Source organism: Saccopteryx bilineata, chromosome 3, assembly GCF_036850765.1.
Source record: "Saccopteryx bilineata isolate mSacBil1 chromosome 3, mSacBil1_pri_phased_curated, whole genome shotgun sequence".
Lineage (NCBI taxonomy): Eukaryota > Metazoa > Chordata > Mammalia > Chiroptera > Emballonuridae > Saccopteryx > Saccopteryx bilineata.
In genome coordinates, this window is record NC_089492.1 from 151,168,348 (window position 1) to 151,191,271 (window position 22,924).

Sequence of the window (22,924 nt, forward strand, 5' to 3'; positions counted from 1 at the left end):
GTCAAGGTATTTACCGAGAGTAATCAGAGAAAAGGCCAGAACATTCTTCTGTCCATGCACCTTTTGAGTCTCACTCTGAGCTATTCAAGAAGCATTTTCTTGTAACCTATCGCATCAAGAACTTGTAGACCATGAGCTCTCTGAAAACAAGAACCTGGTCTTTTGTCCATTGTTGTTTCTCAAGCTCCCAGAACAAAACCTGGCTCTTAGGTACTCAGTACAGACTTGCTGAATAAATGGGTAGAAAAGGGCTGGAACAGACACACAAGTGTATAATCTAGAGGGGTAGAAATGACACATAACTGGCAAGCAGGTCAGTCACAGAGAAATAAAAGCACATGAAGCTTCTGGAAGAGTGCTGAGGAGGGGAATGAAAACAGCGGGAGGGTATAGGCATGGAGGCTATGAGTTCTGAGCTGTGTCTGTAAGGATACGAATGATGGGAGGAGAGAGTGGAGGAAAAAATCAATAGAGAGGTAAGAATTACACTAGTGGGTGCAGAAAGAATGCCGGGAGACGGGGTGAATGGAGGGGTTACAGAAAGAGGGGGAAAGGCAGAAAAGCTGTAAAGAAAATGACTGCTGAAAATGCCTTCTCAGTGGTTATTCCTGCCACCGAAACTGCTGAGATTCCACTTTGAGATTTGTAGTCATCTGTTAGAAGTCATCAACTGGAAGCATATAAAGTATGGAACTCCAACACTAGCTGCCAGCTGAACTAAGTGCACAGAGCTTAATACTATATATGAAGGATGCAAAGGGGAAGGTGACTGACAAGAAAAATAGTTACATATAAATTTTATTTTAAAAATAATACATGTAGATGAGACTACTAGATATCTTTAAGAAATGATTCCTTAGGCCACTAGGTTGAACTGAAGGAAAAAAAATCTAGTCTACAATATTAAAGGCTATATTAACATCATTTTAATTTTGAAAAATATTTATCTAAAAATAAAAATGCCAAAATAGAATTCTACTTTCCCTTTTCTGCATGTGGCGTGTAACTCAGACTCTCAGACCATCCCAACAATAAAACAGTAATACTGTTCTGTTCTCTTACCTAATGCCACGAGTTCCAGGCACCAGTCCCAAGCACTCTGCAATATTACTCCTGCTGCTAATGGCCACGCTGAGGGCCCCGACCTCTGAGGACTGAGGCAGCGTTCTTGACATACTGATGTGTGCTGGGCTGGCTCTCCAGACCTGGGTGAGCGCTAAATCTGGGGTCTTTCCCTAGACCACGTTCCCCTCTAGGACAGTCACTACACTACCTATTATGGGCAGTGAGCTGCTACTGAAGCCCACTGTGCCAGCAGTGATCTTACAGAAAAGTTCAACCTAAGTATAATGGTGTAATTCCTTCTCACTCTCCTGATACTTAAAATTTGAAACAAATTTCATAAGCCAGAGTAGTTACTATTCCAGGTAGACCCTAACTTTTAAGCAGTGCTTCCAATTTCTAACTATTTTACTTTGTTAACATGCCTCCCCATGTTCTTCCCTGGGGAAATGAGGAGATCTGTCCCCAGAACTGTGACTACTTCCTGCAGGAGTGTGACTGTTAGGCATGCCTGTGAACACTGGGCACTAATCCTCAGAACGTGCTCATGTTAAATATAAAACACGCACTGTGCATCAGGAAAGCTGACCGATGAGACAGTGTATGTGCCCGGCGCCATCCTACCTCCTTGAGGAAAGGGTCTGTGTCAGGGTTGGAGGTCTCTGTGGTGGTGGAGGAGCTGTCATCATCAGCCAAGGAGTCTTTCAGCTCGTCTTCTGGGGGCCTGCCCTTTCCCTTCTTCTCCTTCTCCTCTTGCTTCTTTGGTGCTCTCATCTTGCGCTGGAGAGGCTTCCCTTTCCCTGGGGATGAGACCCAGCATAAGATAACTCTTCATTTTTGAATAGCTTAGAAAACACAGTCACTACAACTTTTTTGAAGAAGTTGGGCTCTTTTTCTGATTAATAAAGCTTTTTCCACTTTATTCCTTAGAGAATTATTATTTAATTATTCCTAATTAAAGCTTTCCAAATCATATTTGACTCTTTAATGACAATATTTTAAAAATCAACTTTGAGGCATAATTTTTTTTACAGTAAGATGTACCCATTTTAACTATATATAGTCCAATGAGTTTTGGCAAACTGACAATTGTCTTAGAATACTTTTTTATATCAGAGAGTGATATAGCTTTGAAAATTCACAGAAGTGAAAGTCAGAGATACATTCAAATCTATTTGGAGAGGGAAGTCTGATGGTAACACAGAGTGAGCGGCCTGTGTGTGTTATTTGAGAGGTACTAAGAGCCTGGAGGCAGAGCCTGCTGGCTGGGTCCAAATCCTGGAACTTTCCTAACCAGCTGCAAGATCTTGACCTCTCTCATCTGTAAGCTGGGGAGGCAAGCTCTCCTGGGGTTGTAATGAAGAGTTACAGGAAGTCTTTAGAACAGAGCTTGGCACACAGATCCCACATGATGCTATACATGGAAAGAGAGTACATCACACCTACTGAAAGCCCATTATTTTAGAAGATGTGGTGCTCGCAGGAGAGCAGAAGAGAACTCCTGGTCCAGCAGCCTGGACTGTATTGCAAAACCACGTGGTCCAGCAGGCTGGGGACAGCCACAAAAGGCCCACCTTCTGTGCACACTGCTAACCCATTCTGTAAACATCAGTTCTAAATATCATATATCCTTTTTTATTTTTATTTTTTATTTTATTTTATTTTATTTTTTCATTTTTCCGAAGCTGGAAACCGGGAGGCAGTCAGACAGACTCCCGCATGTGCCTGACCGGGATCCACCCGGCATACCCACCAGGGGGCGATGCTCTGCCCATCTGGGGCGTCACTCTGTTGCATCCAGAGCCATTCTAGCGCCTGAGGCAGAGGCCACAGAGCCATCCTCAGCGCCCGGGCAATCTTTGCTCCAATGGAGCCTCGGCTGCGGGAGGGGAAGAGAGAGACAGAGAGGAAGGAGAGGGGGAGAGGTGGAGAAGCAGATGGGCACTTCTCCTGTGTGCCCTGGCCAGGAATCGAACCCGGGACTCCTGCACACCAGGCCGACGCTCTACCGCTGAGCCAACCGACCAGGGCCTATCATATATCCTTTTGACAATGGTAACTTTAGTGGTATTTTCTTTTTCTTTCTTTTTTTTTTACAATGACAGAGAGTCAGAGAGAGGGACAGATAGAGACAGGAACAGAGAGAGATGAGGAGCATCAATCATTAGTTTTTTGTTGCGACCCTTAGTTGTTCTCTGACTGCTTTCTCATATGTGCCCTGACCGTGGGGCTGCAGCAGACAGAGTAACCCCTTGCTCAAGCCAGCGACCTTGGGTCCAAGCTGGTGAGCTTTGCTCAAACCAGATGAGTCTGCGCTCAAGCTGGCGACCTCAGGGTCTCGAACCTGGGTCCTCTGCATCCTAGTCCAATGCTCTATCTACTGCACAACTGTCCGGTCAGGCTGAAAATGGTGACTTTAACACAGCATATTTAACTGTATTTTATGGCCATGGTTAACAGATACCTGAGACTCATACTTTGGCATCTAGAATAGGATTGACAAATCTGACCTGCAGCCTGGTCCGTAGGGCTTGTGAACAATTTTTATATTTTTTATATTTTTTTATTTTTAAGTACTTAAAAAAAATAAAAAAAGATGTGACAAAGACAGTCTGTGGCACACCAAGCTTCACATATGCACTATCTGGCCCTTTACAAAAGAGTTGGCTAAACTTGACCTAAAAAAAGCAGTGACGCTCTGACTGGTTTTCAACAACATCATTGTCATTTTCTTTCACATTGACTCTGGAGGCACTAGATTTGAAACCATTAACTGGGATATTAAGTCTCAAAAATTGAGAAAACTGTTTTAGCAGAAGATTGGCATGTTGTTTAACTGTGACAGCCCACCCTGAACAGCCAGTACTCCTTTGCCAGGGCAAAGGAAAGGAGCCTGTCCTGTCTGGCCCAGTGAGCCCCGGGATGTCTCAGATTCTGTCAGTTCAATAATTGATGCTGAGAGTCCTTCCGTCTTTCCTGCATGACCAAGATAAACCCCTAACACAATGAATGTTTCACTTGCCATTATACTGTTTTATCAGTTAGGTTTACCAAGTGAGAGAATTACATGTATTGGCAATAACCCCAAATCTCCTTAATACATAGGAAAGAGATATATATACATATATACATTTATTTGGGGGGGGGACAGGAAAATCATCAACTCGTAGTTGTGGCACTTTAGTTGTTCACTGACTGCTTTCTCATATGTGCGTTGACCAGGGGGCTCCAGCTGAGCCTGTGACCCTTTGCTCAAGCCAGCAACCTTGGTGTAATGTATATGATCCCACACTTACGCTGGATGAGCCTGCACTCAAACTGGCAACCTCAGGGTTTTGGGTTTTGAAACTGGGTCCTCAGCATCCCAGGTAGATGTGCTCTCTATCTACTGCACCACCACCTGGTCAGGTGGATATATTTTTTTTCTTACTGCACTCGAATCTTGAAGCCAGGGATACACAAAGCAGGAAAAGAAATACTTAATAAACCACTAGTTGGTTTTCATGAAAGAGTAGTTTACACTTTTTACCTCCAAATCCTCATCTTTCTTATTATATTTCCCCATGTATAAACAAACCCTTCCCTGAAAAATCTGGGGTCTAAAAACTGGGTGTGTTTTATACAGTGGTTGTAGATTTCTTACTTGCATTTCCCGCCTTTTCGCGCTTGTTTTTGCGCTCAATGTTGAAGACAGTGATTCGTCATCAGACACAGATGAGGACAAGCTAATGGATGGGAGTTTTGACAGCCATCCATTGGCTGTATGAGTTGTATGAATTTTATGATGAAAAAAAACTTGAGTTCAATAACTTTATGTAATACATTTTTTTTTTCAAATTTCGGGCCCCAAAATTAGGTGCGTCTTATACACAGGGTGTCTTATACTGGGGAAATACGGTAATCTGCTGCACTTGGGACTTCTGCCTTGGCACTGTAATGGATGTGATTTTGAAAAAGTGAGCAATGACCCCTTAACTGTCAGTGCCAGTGTCTTCTAGCACTTCTCATTCTACAGGACTCTCTATCCTACTGGACACTATGGAATGTCCCTCTGCCCCATCCTCCTCCTCTCCTGGCATAGTGACTCTTCCAACACTTTCACTGCTTTGTCAGTGCTGGTGTTTCTGAAAGATCTGCCTAATCACGGTGGGGGCTCACTTTAATTAATAAAATACCAAGTAAAAAAGGGTATGTTTCATTTAAATTTAAAAGCAGAGTCCCCAAGAACTCACAGTGACAAAGGTGCTGCATGTCCATAGGGGGCATATGAATCCTTGTGTCAAGTGTATTAATTCTTTAGAACCGTCAAGAGTGTTTACTCTAAAAAATCTGAACACACTTTTTCTCATGCAAAATATAGGTCCATTTGGTCTGAAAGCCATCCTCCTAAGTTCTATTTCAGCTTCATTCTCAACATGCCAAGGACTGGATCTCTCATTCCAATATGTCTGAGAAAAATAGGAGATTTACAAATGCTCACCTCCTAAGTGACCACTGCTAGGCCCCACTTCATTAGTAAGGATGCAGGAAAATGGCTTATGGAAGTAGACAATGATCAAATTCTTATATCACAGATAGATACTCTAGGCAGAATTATTTTGTATGACCCACTGCTACACTGAGTTAATGTACTGTAATTAAAAAATAACCTGTTATTAAGATGTGCAGGCAATTTTTTTAATTTTTTTCACTAGTATTATAAAACATAATGCAATATTATTTCCTCATATCAAATTTCTAGACATAAGCTCTCTGGTTCAAAGGATGTGTGCATTATTTTATCTTTATGGCTTTTGACCTGCTTCAGAAAACTTGCTGCCTTCCATAATCTATAAATATACAGACTTCTTTTTAACATGGCTACCATTGAAAATTATTTTCTATATATAATCTACAGATCACAGACTATTGGTCCTTTTAGAAATATATAACTTGCTTGTCTAAATGTAAGAAAGAGAGAATAGTCATTTGATAGGTTAAATTCTAATCACCAACAATGATCTGGGTGTAAGCCCATTTGCCACAGCAACTTAAAAGCCTGCTAAAATATGCCTATTATGATCAGTTAGGGCAATTTTTATGTGGTTGGCCAGTGCTTATGTAACAAGCTCTCTTGCCCTTGTCTTCATGTCCTGACTCCAGGGATTAGGAAGAGGCCTGGTGTCCATGTATCTTTTATCATCTACTAAACTGGGTCTCACTCCACCCTATGTCCTTGGGCATTTGGTTTTACCAAAGATCTCATTTGCTTTTCTTTCTTTTTTCTTTTGGAGGACGTGGTACAGTGTAATTACAAGATGAAAGGTAGATAAATCAGGCCTGGGCCAGGCCCCACCATCTGCCTGATGTAACTTTCTTTCTTTTTTTTTTTTTTAAAAACTTTCTTATACTGAAGACACAGGGTCACCACAATGCTGATCACAGAGGTGCATAAGGTATGCACAGTCGCATCTGCAGCATTAATAACGACTGCTCTCAGCTCGACTGGCTTTTTGTCCTTGGCCCATAGATATTTTCAAGTACCATGTTCCCATTATTTTTTTTCATTAAAAATGCTACAATATATGCATCCCTTTTTCTTTATAAAATTCAAAGAACAGTGAACTAGAAACTAAATGCTCTCCTCCCCCCTTCACTCACTTGCCCCCCCAATATGTACATGTACAGTAAGAAGTGGCCACTGGAAACAGTCAGATGTGAGAGGTACTAAGACACATGAACTTGCTTTCAGTCCTAGTACTTCACAGAAACTATTCTTGCCAAGGTCAAATCATGTGCTTGCTGTCATCTCCTCTGTGGAGTCTGTTCTACCTTCACTTCTTCTGGCCTTGCCAGGATACGCTGCCCATGTGTGGTGAGGGGAATGAGTTCCTTTAGCTTTTTTTTGGTCTGTGAAGTTCTTTATATGTTCTTTGCTCCTAAATGATAGCTTTGCTGGGTAGAGTAATCCTGGTTGTAGGTCCTTGCTTTCATCACTTTGACTATTGTGTGCCACTCCCTTCTGGCCTGAAATATTTCTATTGAGAAATCAGCTCACAGTCCTTTGGGAGCTCCTTTGTAGGTAACTGCTTTTCTCTTGCTGCTTTTAAGATTGTCCTTAACCTTTGGCATTTTAGTATTATGATGTGTCTTGGTGCGGGCTTTTTTGGGTTCATCTTGCTTGGAAATCTATTCTTCCTGGGCTTGTATGTCTATTTCAACAGCTTAGGAAAGTTTTCTGTCATTACTTTTTCAAACAGGTTTTCAATTTCTTGCTCTCTCTCTTTTCCTTCTGGCACCCCCATGATGTGAACATTGGTATGCTTGAAGTTCCAGAGGCTCCTTACACTACTTTCATTTTTTGGATACTTTGCTTATTTTGCTGTTCTAATTGGGGTGTTTTTCCTTTTCTTATATTCAAATTGCTGATTTGATTTTTAGCTTCTTCTTCTCTACTGTTGATCCCCCATAAATTATTCATTTCAGTTAGTGCAGGGGTTGGGAACCTATGGCTCGTGAGCCAGATGTGGCTTTTTTTTTTTTTTTCATTTTTCTGAAGCTGGAAACAGGGAGAGACAGTCAGACAGACTCTTGCATACGCCCAACCGGGATCCACCCGGCACGCCCACCAGGGGGCGACGCTCTGCCCACCAGGGGGCGATGCTCTGCCCATCCTGGGCATCGCCATGTTGCGACCAGAGCCACTCTAGCGCCTGGGGCAGAGGCCACAGAGCCATCCCCAGCGCCCGGGCCATCTTTGCTCCAATGGAGCCTTGGCTGCGGGAGGGGAAGAGAGAGATAGAGAGGAAGGCGTGGCGGAGGGGTGGAGAAGCAAATGGGCGCTTCTCCTGTGTGCCCTGGCCGGGAATCGAACCCGGGTCCTCCGCACGCTAGGCCGACGCTCTACCGCTGAGCCAACCGGCCAGGGCCAGATGTGGCTCTTTTGATGGCTGCATCTGGCTCAAAGACAAATCTTTAATAAAAATAATAATAATGTTAAAAATATAAAACATTCTCATGTATTATAATCCATTCATTTCCTACCACTCATGTTCATGGTTGCGGGTGGCTGGAGCCAATCACAGCTGTCCTCTGGGACACCACCAAATTTTTATTGGATAATGTGTAACATACATGGGTTATTGTATGGCTCTCATGGAATTACATTTTAAAATATGTGGTGTTCATGGCTCTCACAGCCAAAAAGGTTCCCAACCCCTGAGTTAGTGCATCCTTCATTTCTGACTGGTTCTTTATCATGGTTTCCATGTCCTTTTTTATGCTGAGGCTCTCATTAAGTTACTTAAGCATCTTTATAACCATAGTTTTGAACTCTGCATTTGTTTGCTTGTCTCCATTTCATTTAGTTATTTTTCTTATTCTCTCACTAGGGAACAAATTTCTTGGTCTCTTCATTTTGGCTGCTTCCTTGTGTTTGTTTCCTTTTATTTTTTAAATTATTATTTATTTTTAAATGAGGGGAGATAGTGAGACAGACTCTCACATGCACCCCAACTGGGATCCACCTGCAACCCCTGTCTGGGGATGATGCTTGAATGAATCAAACTATTTTTAGTGCCAGAGGCTGACTAGCTCAGACCAACCGAGCTATCCTCAGCACATGGGGCCAATCCTCAAACCAACTGAGCCACTGGCTATGGGAGGGAAAAGGGAGAGAAAGAGGAAAGAAGCAGATGGTCACTTCTGTGCTTTGACTGGGAAATGAACCTGAGATGTCCATACATTGGGCTGATGCTATATCCACAGGGTCAGTGTTTGTTTCTATATATTAGGTAGAGCTACTATATCTCCTAGGATTGGTAGAGTGGCCCAATATATTAGGTACTCTGTAGGGTCCAGTGGCATAGCCTCCCTGTTCTCCTAAGCTGGGAACTCCAGTTGTGCCCACATGTGGGCTGTGTAGACCCTCCTGTTGTACTTGAGCCTTGATCGCTGTCGGCACCTCAATGGGAGTAATTTAACCCCAGGTTGATTGATTTTAAGGACTGGCTGGGACCATGGTGAAGGATCAGCTATGCAGAGACCCACCCCATGGAGCAGGAGTTACTTCAGTAGGGCTCTGGTACCTGGTGCATCACCTCTTTAGTGTGTCATTTGTGGAGGTGCTTCAGTGTGGGCGTGCTGGCTCGGGGGCCTCTTGGGAGGTGCAGGCCAAGATCAGCTGCTGCCTTGTGTTCTACCCGTGGTGGCCTAGCATGAACTACAAAGCAATCTGAAGATGGCTGCTACTTGTGCTGGGCTTGGAAGTGCTCAGGAGAAGCCAAGCCACGGACCAGGTTGGCTGCAGTAATTCTGGCCTGGGGCCACTTAGTGAGAGGTATGGGGCATGCTGAGGCCTGATCTCCTCTGTTTGAGAGATTTTAGGAAAGTCTCAAACATGAGCCAAGACAGGCCATTAATATAGAAAAGCCACTGGAAACAGTTTGGGTGAGGTAGGGTCTCACACAATCACCAGGGTAAGGCAAACAGCCTTAGCCAGGTTGATGGAGTCTCAGACATGGTACCTGCTGACTGGCTTTGAGAGAGAAGGGCTCAGAGAAAATGAATAAACTGTCAGCACTTCTCTGGGAAAAAGGTGCCCCCCTCCAGCTCAGGCACTGATAGAAACTTCAGTTCCTCCCCATATGTACCTGATGCCTTCTAAACTGCTGCCCTAGTGCTGGAGCTCAGAGGGAGTAAGTCCAAGTTCATGCATGGGCCCTTAAAGAAGAACTGTCTGGGACTCCCAGAAGGCTTCCAACTCCCTCAACCACAATCCCACTGGCTTTTATGAGGATTTATCTTCCTGGCATTGGAACCCTAGGTTGGGGGGCCTGTGGTGGGGCTAGGACCCCTTGCTCCTCAGAGGCTATCTTTGTAGCCCAGACATCCTTCCCAATTTTTATCAGCCACATGTGGTGTGTGGGACTAGCCAATTCCACATCTTTGCCCTTCCTATGTGGCTTCTTTATATCCTTAGTTATAATGGCTCCGTTCAGCCAGATTTCAGGCAGTTCTAAATGATGCTTGTTCTGTAGTTTAGTTATAATTTTGATGTCCCAAATGAATGTACCTCTAAGAGGACTCCATATGCCGTTGTTTCCCCATGTATAAGATGCACCTTAATTTTGGGGCCGAAATTAAAAATAAGTATTAAAGTTATTGAACTCAAGTTTTATCCAATTCATACACCTCATCATCACTGTCAAAACTCCCATCCATTGTTTCTGATGACAAATCACTGCCTTCATATATTGCCTCATCCTTAGTTCCATCTATAGCATTTGAAATGCCACACTTAAATGACTTGGCAATGATCTCAATCTTGATATTATCCCAGGATCTTTTCACCCAGGTACAAACTTCAATAGTTGGTTTCCTCATTCTCCCTGCTGGTGTCAGATTGTCCCCAGAAGACTTCATCCACTGGTTCCATTCATCTCTCATGGCAGCTTTGAAGGGTTTGTTAATGCTGACATCAAGTGGTGGAAGCTGGGATGTCAAGCCTCCAGGTAGGATGGCAAGTTCTGTTTTTTGCTCAGCAGCAATTGTCTTTGTGTTTTTGATATGTGTGAACTGAACTGATCAAGCAATAGGGCAGGTTTGCTTAAGGGCCCACCTGGTCTCCTCCAAACTTTCTCAAACCAGATCTTCATCCCATCTGATCCATCCAACTCTTGTCCTGAACATGGACAATCACTCCTCAAGGAATTTCTTCTTTTGGCATTGTTTTGTGTTTGAAAATCAGCATAGGAGGCAGCTGGGTTCCGTGGGCACAACAAGCTAGAACAACTGTATCATGGCTCTTTTCATGTCCACTTGTCTTCACAGTTACAGTTTTCACCCCTTCTTATCAACAGTTCTGTTACTTGGAACATCAGAGTGAAGGAGGACTTCATTCATATTTGCAATCTGTCCCAACTCAAACTGATGTGTCTTCTGACCTTGAATGACAAAACAATGAAATTCAAGGACCTTCTGCTCATAGCTTCCAGGCATCTTTTGGACAAGTCTGGTGTGTGTACACATGCTTAGTCCATTCTGTTTCATGAACCTGAAGCACCAATTGTGTCCTTTGAAATCAGTAACTTCTTTTTCATCAGCAATTCTTCTTGCCTCATGCTGAACCATCTTTGTGGACACAGGAATTCCAATTGCCCTTTGCTCTTCAATCCGTCTCTTCAATCCCCTCTCTAAATCAGGCCATTTTGCTGACTTGCCTCTCATGGCCTTCTTCTGCCGTGGCGTTTTCAGTAGGGTTTCTTCTTCCCGTAGCCAGTTTTGAATTAATTTCCCAGTTGGGGGAACTTATGTTCAGCAGCATGCTTTCCATTCACTTTGGCAAACTGGATCACTTTTAACTTGAATTCAGCAACGTATGAAAATCTTTTCAAAGCCATTTCTGGGCAGAATGTGGCAAAACATAACCTACTGTAATATACCGGTAACAAGTGCAAAACAATGAGTGCAAAGACAAGTGCGAAAAAATGGGAAATGCAAGTAAAAAAATCTACAACCACTGTATAAGATGCACCCAGTTTTTAGACCCCAAATTTCTGAAAAAGGGTGCATCTTATACATGGGGGAATAGGATAACCATCCTTTTACATCGCTGCGATAAGAAATTCTCTACAAAAAATCTCCTGGACCCTACGGATGTCAGGTTTCTTCTGTGTCTTAGGGCTGCCGAGTTCTCTGTTCCCTGTGTAAACCTAAGGCAAACCTCCTTGGTACATCAGTGAGGGAGGTACTTAAACAGGTTTGGAGTAACATGCACTGAAACAGCTGTTACAGGACACAAAGGAAGATGCTAAAATGGAAATACAGGTAGGCCATTTACTGCCTTTTTTTTTTTTCCTGTATTTTTCTGAAGCCGGAAACGGGGAGAGACAGTCAGACAGACTCCCGCATGCGCCCGACCGGGATCCACCCGGCACGCCCACCAGGGGGCGACGCTCTGCCCACCAGGGGTCGATGCTCTGCCCCTCCAGGGCGTCGCTCTGTTGCGACCAGAGCCACTCTAGCGCCCGGGCCATCTTTGCTCCAGTGGAGCCTCGGTTGCAGGAGGGGAAGAGAGAGACAGAAAGGAAGGAGAGGGGGAGAGGTGGAGAAGCAGATGGGCACTTCTCCTGTGTGCCCTGGCCGGGAATCGAACCTGGGACTTCTGCACGCCAGGCCGACGCTCTACCACTGAGCCAACCGGCCAGGGCCTTACTGCTTTTTATATTTGCTTTAGAAGTTATCTTTTAGCCTAACTATCTATGTATACATGTGTGTTGTGCAACTTCTAAGATGGCTCCCAGAGACCCCACTTCCTGGTACTTGTGTTCTTATGAGATTCTCTTCTGTACTGTGGCCTGGATCACACTGCTAAAGACCCGAGTGCTGCAGAAGTGATAAGATGTCATTTCTAAGAGTGGGTCACAAGAGACCAACTTCTATCCTGCCAGCTTTTTATCCCACTTGCCTTCTTGCTTCTTGCTCTGGGGAAGCCATCTGCTTTGAGCTGCTCGGTGGAGAGGATTCATGACAGGCTGCTGGCCACATCCAGCAAGGAATGGTGACCTTCAGTCCAACAGGCTGGGAAGAAATGAATCCTGCCATCAACCACCTGAGTGAGCTCGGAAGCAGATACCCCTTCAGCTGAATTTGACAATGACATCAGCCCTGGCCAACACCTTGACTACAGTCCTATGAGAGCCGGAGAACACAGCTTAGCTGCACCCCAATGCCTGACCCATGGAAACTGTGAGTCATTTTTACCAAGAAAAAGATAAGAGTATATAGAACTCCAAAGCAGGGGTCAGCGAACTTCTTCTGTAAAGGGCTAGATAGTCATTACCTTCAGGTTTGTGGCCCCTGTGGACTCCATTGTGGCACAAAAGCGACCACAGACAATATGTAAGCAAATAGGTGTGGCTGTGTAACTTTATTTATAGCCCTGGCCGGTTAGCTCAGCCGGGTAGAGCACTGTCTCAAAATGCTAAGGTTATGAGTTCAATCCCTAGTCAGGGCACACATGGGAAGTGACCAATGAATGTAAAACTAAGTGCAACAACAAATGAGTGCTTCTCTCCCCCTTCTTCGGTTTCTCTAAAATTAATCAACAAATTAAAAAAGAAAAATAAACCTGACTTACAAATGAGTGGTGATTGGGCTCATGAGCTATATATATTGCCAACCCCTGCTCTGAAGTACAGGCTGTACAGAAATACTATTTTTGAATTAAAATGGTCTGCATTTTATTACTGTGTTAAAAATTATTTTAACAATTAAAAAACAAAGTGCAAACTATTGCGATAACACAAGTCACAGGCACCTAAAAGGAAAACTGAAGATGTCTAATAAATTTCTGACTTTGGTTAGTAATCTAAGAAACATAGTACCTTTCATGAGAAACAGCTGTGTCTATTTGTATTTTGACATGGAAAAGCTGACATTCAATATGACTCAAAAGAGCCCCGACTGAATCAATTGTGTTATCACAACTCCGACCACAACAGCTCCTGGGACATGCGCTGGCTTTCCCTTCACTTGTGTGCTGCTCCCACAGTGAGAACAGATGCTTACCTTTGCTTTTTGACAGTGGTGATGGGGGCAGCTCTGTAAACACGTCTAGGGCTGGGGAGTCATGGTGGTCGAAGTCTTTGTCCATGGCTTCTATGAGACTGGTGATATCCGAGTCTTCTGAGCTGTGCCTTGTGCTGCTAGCACGTTCTGGGTGGGAAGGGTGTGTGAGGGGGGCAGGTGAGAGCCTTCCCAGCTGTGGTTCCTGATGCTGAGGCACTGGTGGTGGTGGTGGGGGACAGTGCTGCTCAAGCGTGCTGTGGACATGGTGCTGGCTGCTGTGCTGGCTCTGTTTGGTCCCTCTGGACTTTCTGCTTGCTGCATGACCCTGTGCCACTGAATTTGAGTCAAGGACGAGGGGACCTGCTTTGTTCACAGACTGTGCAGAAGTCCTGCTAGAGGTGCTGGAGCTGTTTTTGGCTCTGACGCTGTCCACGTCAGCTGAGTTTCTATTGCTGTGACTGCTGTGTGGATGGACTGATGGGCCACACTGCTTATGACTCCCTGTGCCAGGTCGTGATGATGTGCCACCTGGGCTGCAGAACCCCCGACTGTGGCTGGGGTCACAGCTGAGTGTGTTCAAGCTAAAAAAGGATGAACTGCAATCAGTAAGTAGCAACGTACAAAATCTTAAGATAAAAAAAAAAATTCATCAGTAGAGCCCTCACAAATATAAATACTCTACGGAAAACAAGAACTAGGGATACTTTTCGCAACTCTATATGGTCTGTTCTACATGAAAATTTAGGAATTGAGTCAGGGTCTAAGAATATTTTAACCTTCACCAATATAATGAAAACATGATTATTTGCTATGAGTTTTTGGTAACTGAAAGCTACATGCAGTGTATTTACTAAGTAATCAGAATTAAAATTTTTCCTCCTGAATAAAGATGAAAGAGAATCTTATTTTTCTTTTAATTACATCAGCCAAACCTATATATACCAGAGAATTTCTCTAGAGTCTCTGAACATACTTTCCTTCAGATGAAATGCCAATGATTCTCCTGAGATCAAAAGGTCTTCCCACATCAAAGGGCGGGTTGGAGGCCTCAAAAGACAGCCGCCTTCGAAAAGGTTCCCAAATTCCTTGAGCTTCTAAATAGGCTGTTCCGATGACCAAGAGAAATAGGGCACTGCAGGGACAGAGACAGAGAACTGGGTTTCATGTGTGAGTGCAAGAGTAACCAAATTTGATATCAAAGACAGAGCTTCTAGGCAAAATATAATATGGTATGAAAAACAAAAATACCTCTGAAAGTTTTTTTTTTTTTTTTTTTTTTACTGGAGAAGCAAATGGGTGCTTCTCCTATGTGCCCTGGCCGGGAATCAAACCCGGGACCCCCGCACACCAGGCCGACGCTCTACCGCTGAGCCAACCAGCCAGGGCCTGAAAGTTTTTAATGGACAAAGCAAACAACAAAGCACAATGAATAAAAGCTTGCACATTGATTTTTTATAGACTGCCGATTTACATGGAAGCTCACGTGGGAGAAATTATTTGTATCAGAAAAGTCACTAAAGAATACTTTTTACTAAGAAGCAGCTTTTATCTGGTTAGTTTTAATTCTAGGTCAACGTTTTTTCCTTAAAGGATGTGTGGGGAAACTATGTAAATTAATTTAGAGTTGAGTATATCTGATTCCCAAAACACATAAACAAATATACTGAAAATAAGATAAGAATGCTGAGGATTTAAAAACTCTAATTGGTTTCCTGGTGCTTAGGTTAGATTCCTGAAGACTATGCTGTTGGGTAAATCACATATGCCCAAATCATTAACTCTGGTAAATTATGAGTGTTATTGTCCTTTAAGAAGTTAATATGTACTTAATTTGCATAGCAAATTTCAAAGGTAGACAGACTTTTATTATATATAATACCAAAGAAGGCTCAGTTCTAATTTCCCCCACTAGATGTGGAGCAGATTCATAAGCCTAACACAGAGAGGATCCTCAGCACTCAGTATGCAACTGGCACACAGTGGGCGCTCCATGAACAATGGCAAGTGATGCTCGAAAGCAGACAAGTACCTCATTATTCCTGAGATGATGATGTACAGAGCCAGTTCCCAGTTGGGTCTGGGCAGGGCTTCTGCACAGGTTGCTAACATATGGTATGGAAGGGATGCATTCAATACAAACACAAACTCAGAGCCACTGGTTGTTTTAAACTTCAGCTCCCGAAGCACCCTGGAAGCTGTGAAATCAGGAGTAAACCTAAAACAGAATGATAGCATAAGACTAGGTTCTAAAAATACACTGCAAGCAGTTTAAGCATAATACCAGTCCCATATGCCTTTGAAACATAACAAAGAATTTTACTTTGATACTTTTATTCAACTTCCTCATATTAAGATGGAGAAAGTCATTTCCCCTGAGGTTAATAACAGAACTATATTCTGTGGATAACTGAGAAATACCATAAGAAACAACAATCTGCTCCCATAATTATTAATTCAGAAAGTGGTCTCTGAGCTTCCTTCCTTTCCCTCCCCCTTTCTCTAAATCCACACTGTACTTCCAGGATAGTTCCAATAACGCCTTTATTAGAAAAAAACGCCCACGTCCCGGTGTTTCCTGCACTACTGCTTTCTTCCCAATTATTTATTTTTTGTAAGTTCTCCAACCAGATAATGTGCACTTGAGGAAAAGTGTACTATCTTCACTGTCCCTTTAGGTGCCAAGCACTGTGCCTTACATGAATAAATATAGTTACTTTTCAAATCAATGCCTACTCAAGATCCTGACACTGTCATTCAAATTAAGGTGACAGGTTACATTACGTTACATAAACTTCACAACATAAAGTTATCAGTTAGTTGTAAAAATATGCCGCAACTGTTACTGATACAGGAATTAGGATTGTCTTAATGAGAATAGGACAAATCTTCTATGGATTTGAAGAAATGGCAAGTGTTACTAAGTGTCTGTTACTAAGTTACCCGAAAATAATTTTGAAACTGGTTTCTAAGATTACCTGAACCACTCTGGAAACAGAACTTTAAATTTTGAAAACCAGGATATAAAAAAATAACCAAGGATTAAGTGGAGAAAAATAAATATATTTTTGGATAAATACCTTTTTTGTAAATATGAAAACATATTTGCAGAATCTGAATAACTCTAGTATAAGAGTTAATGAGAAACTTGTGATTCATTATACCTTATCAGAAAATACTTACAATATGGTTATGTCTTTAGAGGCATTGGTGCTTAGTGCAAAGTCTTGACAATTAACAACTTTAAAGCCATATCCCTCGCACGAGGACCCACTGACTTCAATGGTTTCTATGTGAATCTGAAGTTGTCCTGTATTCTCTACTTTAAATGTTCTTTTTAATGTGAAATTTGGTTCTCTCAGCTTCAAACCTAAAAGGAAAAATGCAGAGTGAGTGTAACTCTTGCAACCCCATTCTCCAGGTACAAATAAGGAACATGTTCCCCATGAATATGTCCAGATTATAAAGCACCTCATGGGGCCAGAGTTCAGCTTTACACACATGTCAGCAGGAAGTGCTCCGCTTTGTATGTCCTTTTAGGTGCTAAAAGTTTGATTGTATTTTATCTTCTACACTCAGAGTAAGTCATCTAAGGCATGAAATGAACAGATACTTTAAATATTTAAGATCCAAATCAAACAACCCTGAAAACAAGTCAGGGTGTCTCCTTAAAAATCTGAGTAAAAGTATTCATAACTAATATACAGATACACAGACAGAAATGCTGTTCTTGTTTTTAGAATTATTTACTGTTGAGAGCAAATCCTGGTATTTGTACCCATGAACCTATTCGCAATACTCACTATCTGTACAGTCTTTTAATAATGCTTCTGTGATTTTAAAGCGTAAGGAACTCCCTGGACCTGGAAGCTTGCCTGCCACCCTTAAGTTCTCAGTTGTGCCTTGTCCTTGGACCATCACAGCATCCATCACGGTCAGGTTATTTCTATGCAAGAACAAGAATTATAGATTTTTTTCATTGCTTCTTGAACATCAAGTCAAGAATTATAGATTTTTCTCCTAGTATACCTGCATAATATTTTGATCTATAATTTTTACTATTTTATAAACACAATGTAGAAATTAATGCAGTAAATTTAAGAGCGAGACAGTTACACTTTAAGAATTTAAAAACAGGCCCTGGCCGGTTGGCTCAGCAGTAGAGCGTCGGCCTGGCATGTGGGGGACCCGGGTTCGATTCCTGGCCAGGGCACATAGGAGAAGCGCCCATTTGCTTCTCCATCCCCGCCCCCTCCTTCCTCTCTGTCTCTCTCTTCCCCTCCCGCAGCCAAGGCTCCATTGGAGCAAAGATGGCCCGGGCGCTGGGGATGGCTCCTTGGCCTCTGCCTCAGGCGCTAGAGTGGCTCTGGTCGCGGCAGAGCGACGCCCCGGAGGGGCAGAGCATCGCCCCTGGTGGGCGTGCCGGGTGGATCCCGGTTGGGCGCATGCGGGAGTCTGTCTGACTGTCTCTCCCCATTTCCAGGTTCAGAAAAAAAAAAAAAAAAAAAAAAAGATTTTAAAAACATTTACATAAATAAAAGCAAGAGTTTTCATTTTAAAGAGTCATACATGGTACAGAAAGACACTATTTGGTTTTTTTTAAAGCTATAAACATAATCACAAAGTAACATTTCATCAGATACTGTGTGTGTGCATGTCTTAGACAAAGCTAAAAACCATTTCCATAAATTAAATATGAAAACTCATACTAAAACAAATCAAGAATTCTACAGAAGTGCTAAATATTACCCCACACTTAAATCACAGACGATACCTGATTATGATTAGTGAAGAAACAGTTCTGTTGTGAATTGGAGTAAACTTTACTTTGACAGACCTCTTTTCTCCAGGTTTTAAAATGAGGTTTAAGATTAAATGTTGAGAGAGGCCCTCTGTGAATCCTGTTGAACTCTGCAGTGGATGAGCCTTGGATCATTGGGTAACAAATAGCAGTCATTAATATAGTCTGTGGAAAATTGTTTTTTTTCCCTTTACCCCATTGACAGCCCAGTATTACTAAGCTTCTTGAATTATGTATACAGTTTTATCTCTTGTGATTTAAACACTGGCTAGCTGACAAGCTGAGCTGGGTAGCTGGTACATTTAGTCCCCAAATGGGCTTTGTTCCTCAGGACACTGAAGGGGACAAGTGCCCAAAGCCTTCATGTTTGTATCAGGCATGTTTTTATATACAGACCTGTTAATTTTAAAACATAACACATATACAGAAAAGGAAACGAACTAAATAGCTCAATGCTTTCAGACAAAGCCAGCAGCTGTGTAACCACCACCCAGCACCCAGAGTCCCACTGATGCCCCTTCCCTGCTGTCCTGCTCCTCCCTCTGAAGGGTCTCAGCTCAAGGCTCTTCAGGTTGCATCAGTTTTGATTCATAACAATATTTCCAATTCATATTAATCTTCGAATATTATTTTGTAAGCTAAGCACATAATTACTATCATAAACACTTGATAATTTAAAGTGTAAAGAATAGTTAATAATTAAAATATTAATTTCTTGATAGCCAGCCAGTTACAGATTATTAAAAACAAACAAACCGTAGTTCATATTTAAGGATATGCTGCTTTGACTTTTAAGCAACATTAAGTTCAAACTTTTTGTGGGAAGGGTTGGCAATACTTAGCTAACTGTCCATGTTCTTCATGGCTCTGCTAACGTGTGAAAAGAGAGTGAATTTTGTATTTTTCTACTTGACTTGGCAGTTAGGTTGAATCCATACAGATCTACTTGATTTAGCATGATTCTACAAACATAACTATTTTTTAAATGTTTGTTTATTTATTTATTTATAGAGAGGAAGGGAGGGAAAAAGAGAGAGGCAGGAACAGGAACATCGATTTTTCCTTTATGTGCCCTGCCCTGGGATCAAACCAGCAACCTTTGCACTGTCAGATGATGCTCTTACCAACAGAACTATCTGGCCAAGGCCTTACAAACATAACTTACAGTCAACTGACATAATGCAGCACACTACTTTTTAACTCCTGCTTCTGAGGTAAATTTTTACTCCTGTATCTCACATCCTTCTCCATTAATATCTACAACAACAACAACAGAATATTCTGACCACTCTAAATGGTGGGTAAGTAGGTTCCCTTTTGATAACCTATTCTGGGTAACTGATAAATACATCACATACTATACATATACAGGGGGTCCTTGGGTTATGACAGTCTTAACATATGATGTTTCGAGTTTACAATGCTCACTCCAATAAAAACAGAAAAATTGAGACGTGAGTCATTTTTTCTGTTACTACGGTACAGTGTACAGTTTATGTCCTTTTCTTTTTTCTGTGGCTTAGATGTGTTTTTATGTTTTAGATCAGTGGTCCCCAAATCCCGGGCCGTGGACTGGTACTGGTCTGTGGGCCATTTGGTACCAGTCCGCAGAGAAAGAATAAATAACTTACATTATTTCCGTTTTATTTATATTTAAGTCTGAACGATTTTGTATTTTTAAAAAATGACCAGATTCCCTGTTACAGCCGTCTAAGATTCACTCCTGACGCTTGTCTCGGTCACATGATATGTTGCTGCTAAATTAAACCCATAAACTAGCAAAATGAGTGAAAAACAAAATTCCATTGAAAGTTTTTTTGCGAAGAGGAAAAGGGCCAGTGAGGAGACAGAAGAAGAACCTGTGACCTTGAAGTAAAAGAAGGCTTCATTTAACAGACAATACCAGGAGTCCTACTTGAAGTATGGATTTATCGCAACTGGTGATTCTCACGCACCAAGGCTGCTCTGCATAATATGTGGCGACTGGCTAAGTAATGAGGCAATGAAGCCTTCAAAAATGCTTTGCCACTAGGAGACCAAGCACCCTACTTAAAAGACAAGCCTTTTGAGTATTTTGAAAGAAAAAAGCATGAATAAGAAGGACAGAAACAATTACTGGTGGACACCACATCAATAAATGCGAGTGCACTGAGAGCATCATACTTGGTGGCTAATCATATTGCTAAGGCTAAGAAGCCACTCACCATTGGTGAAGAATTGATCCTTCCAGCCACTAAAGACATTTGTCGTGAACTTCTAGGAGAGGCTATGGTTAAAAAGATAGCACAGATGCCTCTTTTGGCTACCACCGTCACACAGCACATTGAGGAAATAGCAGAGGACATTGAATCACAATTGTTGGAAGGATTAATAAATCACCGTGGTACGCTCTCCAGGTTGACGAATCTACAGATATTGACAACAAGGCAATACTACTTGTTTATGTGCGTTATCTTTATCAAGAGGATGTGCATGAGGATATGTTATGTGCACTATCATTGCCAACCAAAACCACAGCCGCAGAACTATTTAAATCACTGGATGACTATATATCAGGAAAACTGAAATGGTCTTTTTGTGTCGGCATATGCACAGATGGAGCTGCTGCCATGACCGGAAGGATGTCTGGTTTAACTACTTGGATTAAGGAGGTTGCACCTGAATGCAAGTCTATGCATTGTGTCATTCACAGGGAAATGCTGGCTAGTCGAAATATACCACTGGAACTTAAGAGCATATTGAATGATGTCGTTAAAGTTATTAACCACATCAAAGCACACGCCCTTCACTCGCTACTGGTTCGAGCAGCTTTGTGAGGAAATGAATGTGGAGCACAGACACTGTCTCTTATACACAGAAATAAGATGGTTATCCTGAGGGAGGTCCCTGGACAGAGTGCTTGAATTATGAGAGCTGCTGCAGAGATTTCTCTCAGAAAAAAGTCACTGCTAGCAGCACATTTCAGTGATGAGGAATGGGTCGCAAAATTCGCTTACTTGTGTGACATATTTAACCTCCTCAATGAACTCAATCGGTCACTTAGGGGAAAATGACAACTGTCTTCAAGTTGGCAGATAAAGTAGCTGCATTTAAAGCGAAACTGGATTTGTGGGGATGACGCGTGAACAGGGGTATATTTGACATGTTTCAAACATTCGCGGGAATTTTGGAAAAGACTTGAGCCCAAGCCTTCATTGTCCCAGCTGGTGCACGATCACCTGTATTTACTTTTAAAAGAGTTTGAAAGCTACTTCCCAACCACAAAAGACCCATGAATTGCCAAGGAATGGATCTGCGATCCATTTGTCAACAAACCAGGTGAACCCAGAGTGTCTATGCAAGAAGAGGATCAACTACTGGAGATCGCAAATGACTGCGGCCTTAAAAATATGTTCAAGACTACAACTCTGCCGGTGTTCTGGATTAAAGTCATGGCAGAATACCCCGAGATCGCCCCAAAAGCACTAAAAACCCTGTTGCCATTTCCGACATCCTATTTGTGTGAAGCGGGATTTTCTGCAGTGACAGCAACCAAAATAAAATTACGGAATAGACTGGACATAAGCAACATACTTCAGGTGTCATTGTCTCCTATTACCCCTAGATGGGACCGTCTAGTTGCAGAGAAACAGGGCTCCCACTGATTTAGCATTATGATTGTTGAGAGATAGGCTACTATCTCTCATTCTATATAAACATCATAATAAATAACCCTTAACTTACAATATTCATATAACAGTGATGAGTTGTAGTTTTCATGCACTTTATTTTATTTTTTAAAGGAGGAAGTTTATTAAATATGCAAGCCACATATGGCTAACACAGGGCAACATACCCAAATTGTGCAGCTGTTTTCATGCACTTTATATTTGCTTTTGTGTTGTATCTTATTTTTAAAGCATGTTTAAACGTTACCATAGTGACTGGAAAGTGTTTGGAGGCAGAGAGGATGTTACTCATGTTATGTTGTTGGTGCGATGTTAAGAGGATGCTTCTAATAAAGTTGCATATGAGTACACAGTGGATTCATGTTTATTTTTATTGTCGTAGGTTCATGATTGTTAGTGAGCCTGAAACTATCATATTACATATTGATATCAGACATGAAACATTGTCAGAATAACAAATTTAAATACAGCCTGAATAATGAGGACATGCTCGTTCCTCCTTTAACTTAGCCCAATAAATATCGTAAGTTCGACAATTATCTTTAAAAATACCACAGTTTTTATGCCGGTCACGTAATTTTATTTTGTGCATTTATCTGTCCCACTGTAAAGGCCGGTCCGTGAAAGTATTTTCTGACATTAAACCGGTCTGTGGCCCAAAAAAAGTTGGGGACCACTGTTTTAGATTATGATTTTACAACTGTCAGGATAGGTAAGTGACTTAGGCTAGGGTGTGTTTTGACTTACACCAAAATTCGGTTTACGTCACTGTCGTAGGAACCTAGTCCCAACAAACATTAGCTAATATAATCTCTATTATATTAACTAATATAACTTGGAAAACACT

The 22,924-nt window shown here is 42.0% G+C and overlaps 1 protein-coding gene across 1 annotated transcript in view; it reads right to left on the bottom strand.

Moving 5' to 3' along the window:
• Positions 1–22,924, bottom strand: part of TMEM131 (transmembrane protein 131) — a 259,254-nt gene that overhangs the window by 28,535 nt on the left and 207,795 nt on the right. The window contains exons 26-32 of the mRNA XM_066267786.1: positions 18,383–18,534; positions 17,412–17,554; positions 16,792–16,978; positions 15,641–15,826; positions 14,585–14,743; positions 13,612–14,192; positions 1,687–1,862 (exon numbers count right to left, since the gene is read on the bottom strand). Of these exons, the coding sequence (XP_066123883.1) occupies positions 1,687–1,862; positions 13,612–14,192; positions 14,585–14,743; positions 15,641–15,826; positions 16,792–16,978; positions 17,412–17,554; positions 18,383–18,534 (1,584 nt within the window). The remainder of the gene's footprint in view (positions 1–1,686; positions 1,863–13,611; positions 14,193–14,584; positions 14,744–15,640; positions 15,827–16,791; positions 16,979–17,411; positions 17,555–18,382; positions 18,535–22,924) is intronic.